Here is a 16,202-nt window from a genome sequence, read left to right on the forward strand (position 1 = left end):
TCCCCAAAGTCTGGAGAATGGGTAGAAAATACTTGCCTCTTTAAGCCAGGAGGTAATTTTGTGAATCTGGGGCAGCTGGTGAGTTCTGTGGAATACTGACATATTGTGCAATGTTCCCCTTAAAATAGGGTAATACTTCTGGCATCCACAGAGCCTGCAGACTTTCCAACTAGAGTTTGCCAAAGGTCTGGTACTAAAACAGAGACCTAGTATGTTCCTCCTCTTAATGCAGCATTTTCTTCGCCAGCTAGTAATTATTTGTTCTTGAAAAAAATACACAGTGAATTTTTAGAAGCAAAACATGACAGATTTGGTTAATGGACAAGTAAAAACCAAATTAATAAAAATTGAGGAAAGAGATTTGCATATTGCCCCGAGTTGGACACTCCTACTCCCTGGAGAAGCTACTTGTAATAATAATGGAAATTTACACGACAGTTTCAAAGGAAATAGCTATTCATCTATTAGAGTAGTACTGCTTTTAGCTTCAGCATTGTTTACTTTACTTTCCATTACTGATGTGCAACAAATGAAGAGCAAGCATAACCAGAGAAACATATGCTAATGCACAGAGCTGTTAAATAATTTTTAAATCCTGTTTCCCACTTAGTGACCAACAGTACACACCACAAAAACTGTCTCTTCTCTGCTACAGGTAAAATGTTATTTGTTTAAGGGATTTGGACACATTCCAGTTAGTACAATTAAAGAATGTCTCTTGGAAACATTTTAATAATAAATGTGTAATAAAAAAATTATGGAGTTTATTTTTGAATCAAAAATGGCATTCTCCTGTTTTAAAAATGCAGGTTTGAAAATATCTCTGGTCCTATTAATTGAGACGGAGAACATTGTTTGCTTGTTAGAATCCTTTGATTTACTCATTCTAGTTTTAATCCATTTATTTGTTTGCTTCATTACAGAATGTTTCTCTAGCCCAAGCTATTTAAGAATATTTTTCATCATCTTCATAGTTACATTCTTGATTGGGTTGCTTAAAGTCCTTATCATTAGACAGGTGATACTACAATGGAACAGTAATAAAATTAAGTCCTCGGCAGATTACAGGGTGTCAGCCTCAAAAAAGGTCAGTGAATTCTACAAAAGAATTACTATCAGTATGTCACTGTCCACTTCCAATATTTAGGCTGTTAATTAACGATAGTATTTTTTCTCCATCAAGGACAAGTTGATTCTGCAAAGCGTTTGCACAAGAACAGTAACCTACCGACGTGAGAAACCTGAAGAAATAAAAATGGATATCAGCAAATTAAATGCTCATGAAACTTTCAGGTGCAACTTCTAAAGAGATAAAAAGTACTTTATGGGAAACTGGATTTTTAATAATTGCTCCTAGAAAATATACTGTTAGAAGTCACAGGAGGAGACAAACTGTTCTAGATCATGCTGGTTGCTGGTTGTCCACTTGAATGAAGACTGACAAGCATCCTCATCATCATGTGACTCACATCGCTGCTGAATTTTTCAGAGAAAAATGTGTCTTACTACTGTTTGAGACTAGTGTCATTGTAGCACTTTACTGTAATATATAACTTATTTAGATCAGCATAGAATGTAGATCATCTGAAGAGCACTGATTACACTTTACAGGTACCTGCCATTCCTGTGCTTCCCAGAGAGAGACAATGCTGTGAGATAGTTTGGGCACTGTGTCACTACAAGGGTACAGTAATCCCTCCACCGAACATGTGGATGAAAAAAATAACAGGCAGTTATAGTACTGTTGCCAAACACTTCTACAACTGGCAGTGACTAGACAAGAACATCTAGATGAATAAATGGTTAGTGTTTCACTCATTCAAGAGGTTAATAGATAAAACCTTAATCTTGAGGGAAACTTCTTTCGAAACTGTGTAGTGTTATGCATCTGTTTATGTTTTCTGCTTTTTACAAGATACTAATCCCAACATTCTCTCCTCTTTGCCTTCATGTTTTTTCTTTCTTACAGGATAAGTTTATATTATGTCACAGATGACTGGATTAAATAAGTGCTAAGTTACTACTGCCATAAAAACCTAATAATACAATGTCACTTTATTAGAATACTGATGTTTTAAAAGCTGAATGTTTAATAAGGGACACTGTAAAGTCACATCAAAATCAGAACAGCTTCATTGTGTGCAGACGTGGAGTCTTATATCTTCTTACCTGATAAACTGGATGTTCCACCATTTCATTTGTCTAATCATCAGGTTGAAGTTCACAAGGTATTTAGAAACTCTGCCTCAAGCAAAGTACCACATTTTTTAGTGCGCTCTCTCAGATATTAAATCCAAGTAGATATGAGCATTTTTCAAATTAAAAGCTATAGTAAGCTCTATTCTTTTTTGCATTTCAGTACAGCCTAAGAGATTCTGTCCCTGAATCACCTCAACCCTACTCACCAGAATTTTAAAGGTATACAGTGGGAGGAGGATAGACAATAGCTTAGAAGTAAGCTAATTCATCCTCTTAGTTAGTCAGGGAACTGAGGCTCACAAAGTTTAAATGATTTCTTAAAAAACACCCAAGTGATTAAGTGGCAGCATTTGAAGAGAAATTCTATCTTCGGATTGCCAGGCTAGTGTTCGTTGCACAATATCATGCTACCTCTTGAATCTTTAAAATATTTGATTGGCAAGTATTTTTAAATGTGATTTACTGAAGTCTTAAGTATACGAGCATGAGAAAATTTCAAAGGAAAGCAGAAAAGAGTAATTCAAACTGAATTCCACGACTGGCTTGTAATCTTTCTTGCTAATCAGCTTCTAAGAGAATTCAGCATGGCCTAAGTACAGGGAAGTCCATTCAAACGACAGCCTGTGAGTTGTGTAGTGCTCAGCCTGAGAGCTTGATATAGAGGCCATCAGCTTTTGTCTTCCCCAGTGGAAACTTCTTCACAATTACCATATCCCTACAGACTCATTTGGTCTGATTTTATTGGCTAGAAGTCCAATAGTCCTATGTGTAGTACAGAGCTTTGCCTATGAGAACAAAGGAATTTATTTAAAATGCTTTCTTATAATTAACTTCCCAAATTTGCTGTCTTCAAGCACTGGAAGAAATGCCAGGATATTTGCATTTCAATGAGACTAACTCCCACCCCTTATTTTACCACAAAGAGGATTTAAAAACATATAAGTGTTCTGGAGCAAACACAGCAGTCCCATTAAATGTCCCCTCCAGCCACGCAATTATGATGCTAAGTTGAACTGTATTTCCTTCCCCAAATGAAATTGGGGACATTGACATAATTCAGTACTGTGACTCACTTGTGTGAGATACCTTTGATCACCAAGGATAACATAAAAATCGTATTTTGCAGCCTGCCTGTCACACATAGCATCCATTTTAAAAAGAAAAGATATGGATACACTATAGCTCCCCAAAAGGAAAAAGTGGAAATTATCCATTTATTAAAATGCCAACAATTTTAAAAATTAACATTATAATGTTCATAAACTAATCTCCATGTAGAATGAGTTATCCAAAGGAGCATAATAAAATGAAACCCTTAAAAACCGAGGGTTTCTGTTTTTATGCTGTCACTAGTTTGCACTAATATAATGGACCAACGCTGTTATAGGAAAAGACAGACTTCCTCATAGGCAGTTCAAGGCTTGATGATGATTGTAGTTATGCTTGTGATGTCTTGTGCTTTCTTTTTTTACTTAAAGACCTAATTCTTAAAGATTTTAGAGCTTATATTTTACTTGAATAATGGATATTTTCCTATAAAATGGCTTTGAGAAGAGAATTAATATTTGACTAGTTAGAATTAATTAAAAGGTAAGGGAAAACAGGGTATGCTTAGATTAAATAATTTATGTAAATAGAGCCCATTTTCAACTAATACGACCATAGGAACCTTTTGAGATTCATGATATTAAACAAGTAATGAAATTTTAAATAATTAACAAAGAACTTGAACACTTTTGGTACGATAGCATTTTTGTGCCCTAAAGTATGTAATGATTTAGACATGTGCCATATATACACTACAATATAACTGTATGCATTTTGTTTCTCTGGGGACATCTTTACACCACAGTGTACATGGATTTTTAAACATTTGAAACCTTTTTTTGAAACTTGTTAGTATGTATGAAGTCATAGACATTCTCTGAAAGACTCAAAAATTCACCAAAAATCTGATTATGTACTGAATGTTCAATACAGCTTTGATTTATAAGGATAAAAAGGAGATCTAAGGTTATCAGAATAGATTTATTTGGAGGCAAATTTTTCAAAACTCAAAATTAGCGGGTGAAAAAGATGCAAAACTTCACCAAAGAATAGATTCCAGATTAAAAAAAACATATACTTAATTCCACTAACGATATTCTTGTATATGACAATAGGTATCCATGAGACACTGAAATATGATCATGATGAACTATGAAAATTTTTCTCCATAGAATTATATTCCTTCTGGTACCTGGTATAGTTAAATTATACTCAATGACTTTTCCTTCCTTTCCTTACTCCTAGTTTTCCTACTCACTTTTCCTAAGAGCTTGCCTAAAACTCCAAGCTCAATAAGGCTAATCATGAAAAATAACTGAATGCAATGATATAATGAAGTTCTTCATTTCCAAAAATCTCTTAATGATTTCAAAATTCATTATGCACCTGAGCCAACACACACCCATTAAAATTAAGAATTTAAAATTTTCACAACCATTTGAGCTTCTTTCAGGTCTAAAGGATTTGAGATCTAGATCTTTTAATATAAGTATCAAGTGAAATATAGCTAGTTGGGAGTTCAATCATGTGCACATTGTATTCTGTTTTATATACTCTTAACATTTAACTTATGATGATCCTTATTTATATTGACCTTATGAACTCCAATTCATGCAATGTAAACTGAGATATATTTTCAGAGAAATATAGAATTAGCATTCTTTCAGATAATTTCCTTTTTCTTTTATAATTACTCTATGGCAATTTTTTTATGGGTAACTGATTATACATATTCGTATTTCATTGATTCTAAGATTTCTACTTTTTCAATTCGCATCTCTAAAATTGTGATTATATCTTATAATCATTGGCATCTTAGATGCAGTGTTTAAAGTTGTTCTTATATAACATTACACTAATTCATCTTTAAATGTTCATGGGGATAGGGACATTCCTTTTCTTATAAATATTTCAGAACCAATTTATGGTAACATGTGAAGCCAATTTTCAGGACAACTGAATCACATACAACTCATCATGGAGCCTATCTGATTATGAGCTCAGATCCTGCAAACCTTTAGGTTGTAAAAGCTCTTTCATCTTCCTATTTATACTTTATGCTACTGGCTACGATTTCAGCATACCTACCTTAACTAATAAGAATGGGTGGGTTTCTCCCAATTTTGCTAACAAATTTTTAATCTCTCTATGCCTTTCTAAAGAATACTTTCATATGATCATCTCAGTTTTAAACAGAATTAACTGGAAAATACATGAAACCATTGTAATTAGATTTTGTAGTATCTTGTATGTCTGATGTCAATAACAAAAGAAAAATATGATACAACCAATCAGTACTGTAGGAAAAAAACAAACTGTCCCCTCAAGTCCTCCTACAATTTTATTCTTTCTCATTTCTGCTCTTTGGTTTGATTTTTTCTTTGGCTCTGATAAATTTACCTTCAAGCCCATGTAATGACTGTCATTAAACTGCATATTTAAGTTATTTGAATTATGTAAAACAATTGTTCAGCTATCTGGGCAGCTGTTAATGAAACACCTGAGAGTAATAACACTACTTTTTTATCTACCTGCATACTTTCCTGCATAAAATCTATCTTCATAAGCTAACTCTATTATTCAGATTTCCAACCTCTATGGCCTACTTCAGTTAAAATTATTTAACCCAACAATAAAAAAAAAAAAACCCTGCAGTTATCAAGGATGGAAAATGTGTGATTTATGTAAAGAACATTTACTAACTTTACACTATACCACAGATAAATGTGATTTTGATAAGAATTCTCCACAATAACAAAATTTATGGTACATAAATTTTATTAAGAATATTGAATATGAAATATTTTAATTCTAAATTGTAAGAAAATATAAATTTGCACATAATATAGAAATTCATTTTATGTATATTTAATACAACTTTAAAAACTATTTTACATTTACCAGCTACTTCATTAAAGTTTTTTAAAACCTCTGCAAAAATAAAATTTAGAAATGTTTTTAAATTATCAGTAATAAAACCTTATTTGTCTCGTTTAACAAATCCCACCTTTGTAAAAAAAAATAATATAGAGTGTATTTTTAAATTAAAATATTTGAATATAAAATAGCTCTTAAGAAAAACAAATTCTCATTAAACAAATTTCTTATTATTTCTGGCTTTAAATTATACATAAAGTTAAATTGCCTTAAATGACACAGAAAATTAGGAAATATGATAATTTCACAAAATATACTATGAAACTGTTCATGTAATTCTAATTGACTACTAACTTCTGTTTTATGTATTTATTAAAGAGCTGACACTGTAGTTTGTTGTGAGATGTTTATTTTTCTAACAGAGCTTATAACAGTTATGACCAGGCATTTAATTAATGCATCATTCTGTTTAATATAGATATTAATCAATGTGAAATTTTATGTTTTAAAATAAAAATGTAAAGATCTAAGAATGCACAAAATGCTTCTTTGTTTACCATTGTGTGTTACATGACCCTTGGAGCTGCCAGACAATAGCATTCCCACATGAGGAAATGTAGTAACATCCATACATTGTCATTGGTAGAGGACATTACATAATTCCAAAAAGCTACTTGAAGAAAGTTGTAAAGCCGATGATACTGAAAGATGTAGGGCCATCCAAATTTCTCTATTCCCTTTTGATAGCTGCTCAGCCAACAGTGGAAGTAGAAAGAATATCCAAATTATAAAGAACTGAAAAATTAGCTAAAAGATAAATCAGGCTTTCTTTACTAGCCAGAGACTTCTACCATCACTTTGATACAAATGTAACATGTTCATAAATTTCAGTCACACATTCTGGAGAGCCATATTTAACAACTGAAATTTATGGAATACCCTTGTGTGTTTGTGATTGTGATTGTTGTGTTGTGATCTGAGGGCCGAGAGTAAAGCACATGAGGGGACAAGTTAAAAGTTAAATAAGACATGTAGACAGATTGCCTATCATTAAGAATTTTAATAGTTTGAAGGAAAATGTATATGTAGCACATCTATAAGTAGAAGTTGCACTAGAAAGATCAGATGGAAGCTATAAGTAGGTCCCACAAGGACTTTATTTTTGAGGATACATCCCAGTTGGGTTTGGGATTAGTCTTTCAGTCTCAGAATCATGATTTTGTTATGAGTGCCATTTGGTCCCATTTTTTCCCTTCTATCTTCGATAATAGGACCTGAGTTTCAGTAGAGCACACAGCTAAGACTGAACTACCTAGACTCCTTTGCAGCTAAATGTGTTACAGGACTAAATGATGCCAGTGAAACGTGCAACTCTGGATCTCACTTCCTCTTTCCCTCTTTTTATTGTCTGGATCTCACTTCCTCTTTTCCTCTTTTCGTTGTCTGAAACAACTGGAGCAGCTGTCTTAGCAAAGGAAGCCCTATACTTAAATTGTCAGAGCGGCCCCTTCAATCATCTGCTCACCTCAAGACTGACACCTGGTGGGGAAACAATCTTTATAGCTAAACCACTGTATTAGATGTTCTAGCAGATAATCTGCACTCTAACAATGTATGCTTTATATAATTGTTTCACTGATTATTCAGCAATACTAATACCACTTCCCTCAATTTTTCAAATAAGAAAAACAAGGCACGGAGATATTAAGGACTTTGTATACATACACACAGCCAGCAAGTTACCAAGGCAGAATTCATACCCAGATCTGTTTTACGCTCCATAAATGACTGATCATGTTTTGTGAGGACAGATTTTACTAGTTTAATTAGCTTTACTAATTTATTTCTCCATACCATTCCCAAATGTGCAATAAATTAAGTTGGAGAGTTAATGTATGTGCAAAAGTACTACACAGGAAGGAGTGAATAGGCTTTAAAAACGAAAAAAAAATTTTTTGGTAATGTACTCAGATGTTGGAGCTAAACTGGAGCAGGTCTATAGAAGAGAGCATTTGGCCTAGACTTTGAAGAAAAGATGAGTGTGGACATGCAGAAAGGCAATGTCACGGAGAGTTAGGGGAATGGTAAAGCAGACAAGACTGGGAATTCCATGTAATACCACTGAAATCTTGTTGAGATACAACATTAGATAATGAAAGGCAGTAGCCTACAGGTGCTAAGTTATGGAGAACTTGATTCCCAGGGTTAGAAGTTTGAATTTGGGGTAGGGAAAAGCAAGCTCTAAAGCTTAAGAAGAGTGATGTTGTCGGAACTATATATAGCTTGGCATATACTTATATAAAACAAATATATTTTTTAAATTAAGCATTAATTTCATATCCTTTAATACTAAATGTCAATATTCAATTCTATTAATGTTGAATCACTATGTTGTACACCTGAAACTAATGTAACATGTGTCAACTATACTCAATTAAAAGTTTCTTTTTAAGTATTATTAAGTATTAATGGTATTAAATGCTTTTTATACCAAATTTAAATATTATTTAGTACTAATATAAAAAAATTGGAAGTATACAAAATCAGGAAAAAAAATATTAATTCTAACTTCCTAACATCAATCACTTTCACATCTAAGCATATTTTCATTTCATTTTTCTCTGTACTTTTATCACTTCTATTGTGCAGATAATGCATATTTATTATAAAACATCCAAAAACACCTAGACACTACAACTTAAATAAATATTTCTCTGGTCTGACCACCCAGCATTAAACATTGCCATATATTTTCCAGACAGATATACGTGTTTGTACCTAAGACAGAAATATGCTACGGACAGTCTAGTATAAAAATACTTTTGTTCAAAGCATTTCAAGTATTTTTCCATGTCAATATTTTAACAATCATTTTAATAAGTGTATGTTATCCCATCCATAAATGTGCCACTATCTCTTATATGCACTGAGTAAAGAATGAGCAGGATATAATACCAAGTATAAAATCTTGGTTAAAAACTTCAGTATTCAACAAGAGGAGATTGGTTAAATAAGTTGCTTTTGAATGGGTGAGATCTACATATTTATAATGGCAGAGAAGGAACCAATGTAGAGAGAAATGTTTATGTTGGGAAGGTTTGAATTGGTCTAGGGTATAATAGGGAAGCATTTCAAACTGTGACAAAGAGGAGTCAGTGAAACGAGCTTAAAAATTTTTTAAGAAGTAAAAATCTAGAGAAAAGTACAAAGGGAGTTGAATATGAGCTACTATTGCAAAGAATATTTGAGAGAATTTGGAGACTGGCTAGATAATCAGTGATAAGAAAAGAAGTTAGTCGAAGAGAATTCCAATGCCAACTCTGAAAGTCACTACAGACTTCTATCCAAATTGGATAAACCTTCCAATCTGGTCTCACAGACCACATTGTTCTTGCCAATTCATGACTTTTAGACTAAATTCTAACTTCATCAAAATATTTGGCCAGACGAAACTAAAGCTGTGAATATTTAAACCATGTCAATGATCATGTTTTCAAAATCATCAAAATAGGCCTAACTGCAAGATAGACAGGATTTCCTTAAAGCAGTTGTTTGTATATGAAAAATTTGATCAGAATTAGAAGTAATGGTAGGCTGCACAAGAAAAATAAATGATACCTTGGCTTTCAACTTGGCAGTCCTTTAGCTCTTATTTGGACTGGTGCATTATTTAGTGCTTAGGACCTGGTACTGTTTAGACTTCTTCCAGTGAATTGCTTTAAGCTTCAAAAAAAATCCTCAGACTATAGTAGTGAGAGGAAAACACTTACTTCCTTTATTGGGCTTTGTCATATTCTGTGCTGTTTTTTTCATTGTTATGACTACAAACTACACTCTCACCATCATTAAGGTCACGAAAGATCATTATCCACATAAGAAAACCTTAATTTGACATTAGCAACAATTATTTTTTACATTTCCCCCTATTAATTATAATCTATAAGTCCATGGTTCTCAAAGGGCAGTCCCCAGACCAGCAGCATCAATGTCACATGAAAACTTACTAGAAACTCCAAATATTCTGAACCAGAAACTTGGAATGGGGCCCACTGATCTGTGTTTTAACCTGCTCTCTAACTAATTCTAATGTGTGCCAAAGTTTAAGAACCATTTCCATAAAGAGTGAAAACTAGCATCAACAGACCATAAGCTATGGGTTATGCTTACTAATCAGTACCTGATAATCAATATTCAGTACAGGCACTCAGTAAATAACTGCTGAGAGAGTCAATGATGTTCTGTTTTCTCTGAGCCCCTGAGACATGTCCCTGAGAAAAACCTGTGCTCAAAATTTCCCTGTCATTTGTTATAGTTAAAATCAAAGTAATAAAATGATTGTCTTGCATGTTATTTTTAAAAATAAGGTTGACTTCAATTACTTTTTATAGGAAACCTAACATCTCCAGTGCATGTAGAGGCCCACATTAAATATTTTGATTATCTATAGCCAGTTCTCATTTTTCTGTCACTGAAAACCTCTCTGTTTTTTTCCAAAAACTAAATGTATTTATATTTGTGTGCATTGTAAACAGTGGAGGAGCTCCATCATTACCCAAATTAACAGGGGAATTCCTAACATGGCCTTTGGAATTCCATCCTGGTCAGAGGACTCAATCAAATCTTCTCTTCACACCCTCATCCCCACCAAAGTATACAACATATCTCCTTCTTCTCTGTTTAGTGACACAAGTATCCAGGTCTATTTGTTGTATTCAGGAAATACAAGGAGGACGGCCACACCAAGGACAGCTAGGCACAGCATCCCTTCTATTCTATTCCCTGGTCATTGGAGTAGAAAATGCTTATGTTCCCTCTTACTTTGAGGAATCACATCTATTTACTCTTCTCTCAGGTCTAATTCACTTCTTTCTCCCTTGCCCTAGACCTAGTGTAGCAGGATTCTCACACAGAGAGTCATGACATCGAGGCTTTTCTTCTAGGAAGCAACTTAATTCACGCAGCACTGCTCAGTTGGGTTTGTACCCGAAAAACAGAGCCTGGAATGTCATGTGACATAGTTTTTTAAATACATTTTCTGTTTCTTTGTTTCCCATATACAGTAACACACAAACATGCCATCTGATTAAGTGTCTCTTGTTACAAGGTTGTGAGGGATGTTGTCAAGTACATGTATAGCCAAGTTGCCTTGAGGTTTTATTTTGTTTTGTTTTTTCTCTCCTTAGAGAGGGAACCCTACCACACTAGGTTTATATTCTCTTGAAAAAAAAGTAGATCTATGGACATGTATCCACATTTGTCTCTAGTCCACTAAATTTTGCACTTGTTTTGGTAGTATTTCTGCTTTTGTGTGGGCTTGAAAAGGGGAAAACAATGCTTATATTGCCAATGAATAGCAAAATGGAAAAGAAATACATATGTATGTGTATTTAACAGACAGACCCAAAATAAAATAAAAAATGGTACTGAAAATTGGTTCTGGGACTCTGGATCCTTTGAGCCATGGAAAATATAGAGAGGGCAGAGATGGTAGGGATAAAAAGATCGGTTAAAAAGATTTTTTTTTACAGATCTCTGCTTTGAGTCTCTATTTCACCTCTCTCCAGGGATCGGGTAAAACATATTCCCTCTAACTGCCAGCCTAGTGGGACTTCAAGGGACCCACCAGAGGCTCTGAAATGTGTTCCTGCATCTGGGAGACAGAGAAGTCTGATGTCTGGCTCATGCCAGAAAAAGAGGCTCCATCAGGAACACCGGCGTGGCTTAGTCGGTTCAGCATCCGACTCTTGATTTCAGGTCACATCATGATCTCATAGTTCCTGGGTTTGAGCCCCGCGTTGGGCTCTGCTCTGACAGAGTAGAGCCTACTTGGGATTCTGTCTCTTCTCTCTCTGCACTTCCCCCTCTCTCCTGGTCTTTCAAAATAAATAAATATTTTAAAAATTAAAGAAAAAAGAGAGACTTCAACATAGATTGGTGCTGATAACATATAAGGCTATGCTCCGGGTCTTATCTTCTCCTAGGATGAATGGCTAGCACTAGGTATGTCTACCTATTTCTAACTGTCTATTCTTACTCTATAGGTTAGAGTATAACTTGAAACAGAATAAGTAAGTGCCATTTTTCTTCCTTTCAAATATCAAAACAATAATCTCAGACTCTTCTCAAGAATGATTTTGGATATAATTTACAACTCCCTCTCCCTGACCACAGAATCTGAAAACTACAAATAACATGTATTGAAAACTTTTCCCCAAATACTGTTTATTATGTTTTTTAAAAGGAATTAGAGGAGGGTGTCTAAGATGGCAGCATAGAAAGATCCTGAACTTGCCTCCTCCCACAGACACACCAAATCTACAACTATAAATGGATCAATTCCCTCTGAAAAAGATCTCAAAACTAGATGAACTGCTCTGTACAACAAAGAACAAAGGAACATATTGAGAGAGGTAGGCGAGGCAAACACACAGTCTTATTTAAAAAAAAAAAAAACAACAAAAAACAACAACAACAAAAAAACACCTACCCCTAATAGAGGGACACACAATAAAAAGGGATCTCACCTGAGAGGAACTTCTCTCAGAGGAGCAAGGGGTTGGTGCCCCACACTGGGGACCCCTACTCCTAGGATCTGCACCAGAGAGACAGCCCCAGGATATCTGGCTTAGAAAACCAATAGGGCTGATATCTGGAAGTCCCAAAGTGCTAAAGGAAACAGAATTCCCCCTCGTGGATGACTCACATTCAGTCTTGCTCATCCTGAGATGCAGTGAAAAAATAGCAGCTTGAAAAGCACTTAGACTATATGAGAAGGAGATTCACTTCCTGATTTGAGGGCATCAGCTAAAGGGGCTGCTGAATCAGTTGAGACAGTCCCAGAAGGGGGAAACTCTGGTGGGTGCCATTGCTACATTCTCCACACAGCCTGCTAGCACAGATGGGTGAACTTGGATAGAGCACCCTCCTGCCACTTTGCTGGGATAGGTGAGACAAGCAATCATAATATTTGCTGAGGCCAGAGAGTGTGGGTGGTTGCAGCACTCCCCTATTCCTAACTAGGGCAGATCAGAGAGTTCTTCTGCTCCCCAGCTAAAGTCTGCAGGTGCAGCCAATTGCAACATTCTCCCTCCCCCTGGCTGGGGCTGGCCAATATGAGAGCTCAGAGCATTCTCTTGCTCTCAGCCTAAAGCTGGTGCATGTAGAATCAAGGCACTTCCCTGCTGCACTGCTGAATCCCACAGAAGGGTGCACTCAAGACATTATTCCCCTGCCTTTCAGAAGCCAGCAAGCCTGCCCACCCCCATCCCCCACTCTCCAGCTGCCTTGCAAAAGCCAGCAGGCACATGCAATCCACACAAGGGATATTCCTTGATTGCCTGGCCCTGGTGGCCAAGGGGGCTGGCATTCCAGAGCTCCATGGGACTGTAACAATTGGAAAGACAGTTCTTGGCAGGCCACCACACCCAGGGCACTGCACAGACAGCAGACTGAAACACAAGTCCAGTCTTCCTGTAAAAAAGGCCCATTTATTTAGCCTGGAGTTTCAGTATGAGGGATAAGCCTCAGGATTTCCACACATCTAGATACTAAGGAGGCACTCACTCCCAGGGAACATAAACAGTGAAAAGCCATCTTTGCATACCCATTGACCTCATTACAGCTCAAGGAGACTTCCCAGAAATAGCCTATACACAACTGTCACACAGAGGACACCTCCATATCTAGTTTGCAGACCAGTAGAGATTACAATTGTAGCCATACAGAATTGTATATGTGTGCATACTTTAAAAGCTGCTGCTTAAGGGTCTGGCTTCCAATCAGCAATGAAAATAGGTGCTAAATGAGATTCCTTCCTTTGGATCACTAACAAATCTTGGCACACCCTCAACAATGGGGACATATCAGGAATAAATCAGGTGGTTCAGACAAACACAAAGGTTCCAAGGACAACCAAGAGCTAGGGCAAGGTTAAAGAAGGATCATCACCTGCACCAGGCCACTCTTTCAAGACTGAGAGAGGTAGCTCTTTCACCTAATACATAGAAACAAACACAGAGAATCAAATAAAATAAGGAAGCGGAGAAATATGTTCCAAATGAAAGAATAAGATAAATTCTCAGAAAAGGACCTTAATGATATGGAGATAAGTACTCTACCTGATAAAGAATTCAAAGTAATAGTCATAAATATGGTTACTAAACTCAGGAAAAGAATGGATGAACACAAGAGAACATTAACAAAGAGATAGCAAACAGAAGTACTAAACAGAAGTCACAAAGCTGAAGAATACCAACACTGAACTGAAAAATACACTAGAGAGAATCAACAGACTGGATGAAGTAAAAAAAAAAAAAAAATGGATCAGTGAGCTGTAAGATAAAGTACTGGAATTCACCCAAAGAAGAAAACAAAAAAGAATTTTTTTAAGATAATTTAAGGGATATCTAGGCTATCAAGAGGAATAACATTCACATTATTGGGGTCCCAGAAGGAGAAGAGAGAGAGAAGAGGGGCAGAAAATTTATTTGAAGAAATAATGGCTGAAAACTCCCCCAACCTAGGAAGAAAAAAAGCAAATATCCAAGTCCAGGAATCCCAAAGAGTTTTAGATAATATGAACCCAAAGAGAGCTACATCAAGACATTATAATTAAAATATCAAAAGTCATGTTAATCTGGTTTGTTTCTTAAATTCCACATATGAGTGAAATCATATGTTATTTATCTTTCACTGATGGACTTATTTTGCTTAGCATAATACTCTCCAACTCTATCCACATTGTAAAAATGTTTCATTCTTTTTTATTGTTGAGTAATATTCCATGTCTTCTTCACGCAGTCATCAGTTGATGGACATTTGGGCTCTTTCCATAATTTAGCTATTGTTGGTAATATTGTTATAAACATTGAGGTTCATGTATCTCTTCGAATCAGGACATTTGTATCCTTTTGCTAAATACCTAGTAGTACAATTGCTGGATCATAGGTGAACCCAGGGGAAGGGGGCGGGGGGCAAAGTGCGGAGGAGAGGCAATCCAGGAAACACATTCTTAACTATAGAGAACAAACAGGGTTACTGGATGGGAGATGGGCAGGGGGTTAGCTTAAACAGGTGATGGGTTTTAGGAAGGACATTTGTTATGATGAGCACTGGGTGTTGATGAGTCACTAAATTCTACCCCTAGAACTAATATTATACTGTATGTCAACTTATTGGAATTTAAATGACAATTTGGGGGGAAAAAAGAAAAAAAAAACATGTCAAAAGTTAAAAAAAAAAAAGGTAAACAGAGAATCTGTTTTTTATTTTGTATTTTTAAATTTTTTTTTAAGAGAGGGCGAGAGTGTGCATGGGGGAGGAGGGACAGAAGGAGAAAGAGAGAGAATCATAAGCAGGCTCCACACCCAGCATGGAGCCTGACATGGGGCTTGACACAGGATTCAATTTCAGGAACCATGAGATCATGACCTGAGTCAAAATCTAGTGTCAGATGCTTAACCAACTGAGCCACTCAGGCACCCTGCAAGAGAGAATCTTAAAAGCAACAAAAGAAAACCAAATTGTTATGTACAAGGGAAACCCAAAAAGGCTATTAGAATATTTCTCAGTAGAAACTTGGCAAGCCAGAAAAGAGTGGCATGTCATATTCAAAGTGCTAAAAAGAAAAAATTTCCAATCAAGAATACTCTACATGGTAAGGAGACCATTCAGGTTTGAAGGAGAGATAGAGTTACCAGATAAGCAAAAGCTAAAGGTATTCACCACTACTAAACTGGCCATACAATAAATATTACAGGGACCTCTTTAACCTGAAAAGAAATGGCATTATTAGTAACAAGAAAATACACAAAGGTAAAAATCTCACTGGAAAAGGTAAATATTTGGTAAAAGCATGGATTAATCCCTTATAAAGCTACTAAGAACACTAAAAGTCAAAAGTAGTAAAAATTAACTAAAAATATAGTAATTAGCTAATGGATACATAAAATAGAAAAATGTGAAAAGTGACATCAAAAACATAGAATGTGGTGGGTGGAGTAAAAATGTAGAGTTTAGGAAAGTGTTCAAATTTAAGCTGTTATCAATTTAAAATATACTGCTATATTCACAGGATGATA

General features: G+C 35.4%; 1 protein-coding gene across 1 annotated transcript in view; it reads left to right on the forward strand.

Annotated features, from left to right (window-relative positions):
* The window catches only part of ITGB8 (integrin subunit beta 8), an 83,511-nt gene extending 77,603 nt beyond the window's left edge, over positions 1-5,908 (forward strand). Inside the window, exons 13-14 of the mRNA XM_060632672.3 lie at positions 924-1,087; positions 1,184-5,908. Coding sequence (XP_060488655.1) covers positions 924-1,087; positions 1,184-1,306 — 287 coding nt within the window. The 3' untranslated portion in view covers positions 1,307-5,908. The remainder of the gene's footprint in view (positions 1-923; positions 1,088-1,183) is intronic.
* Positions 5,909-16,202: the final 10,294 nt, after the last annotated feature.

This window comes from Panthera onca, chromosome A2 (genome assembly GCF_046562875.1).
Source record: "Panthera onca isolate mPanOnc1 chromosome A2, mPanOnc1 haplotype 2, whole genome shotgun sequence".
Classification (NCBI taxonomy): domain Eukaryota; kingdom Metazoa; phylum Chordata; class Mammalia; order Carnivora; family Felidae; genus Panthera; species Panthera onca.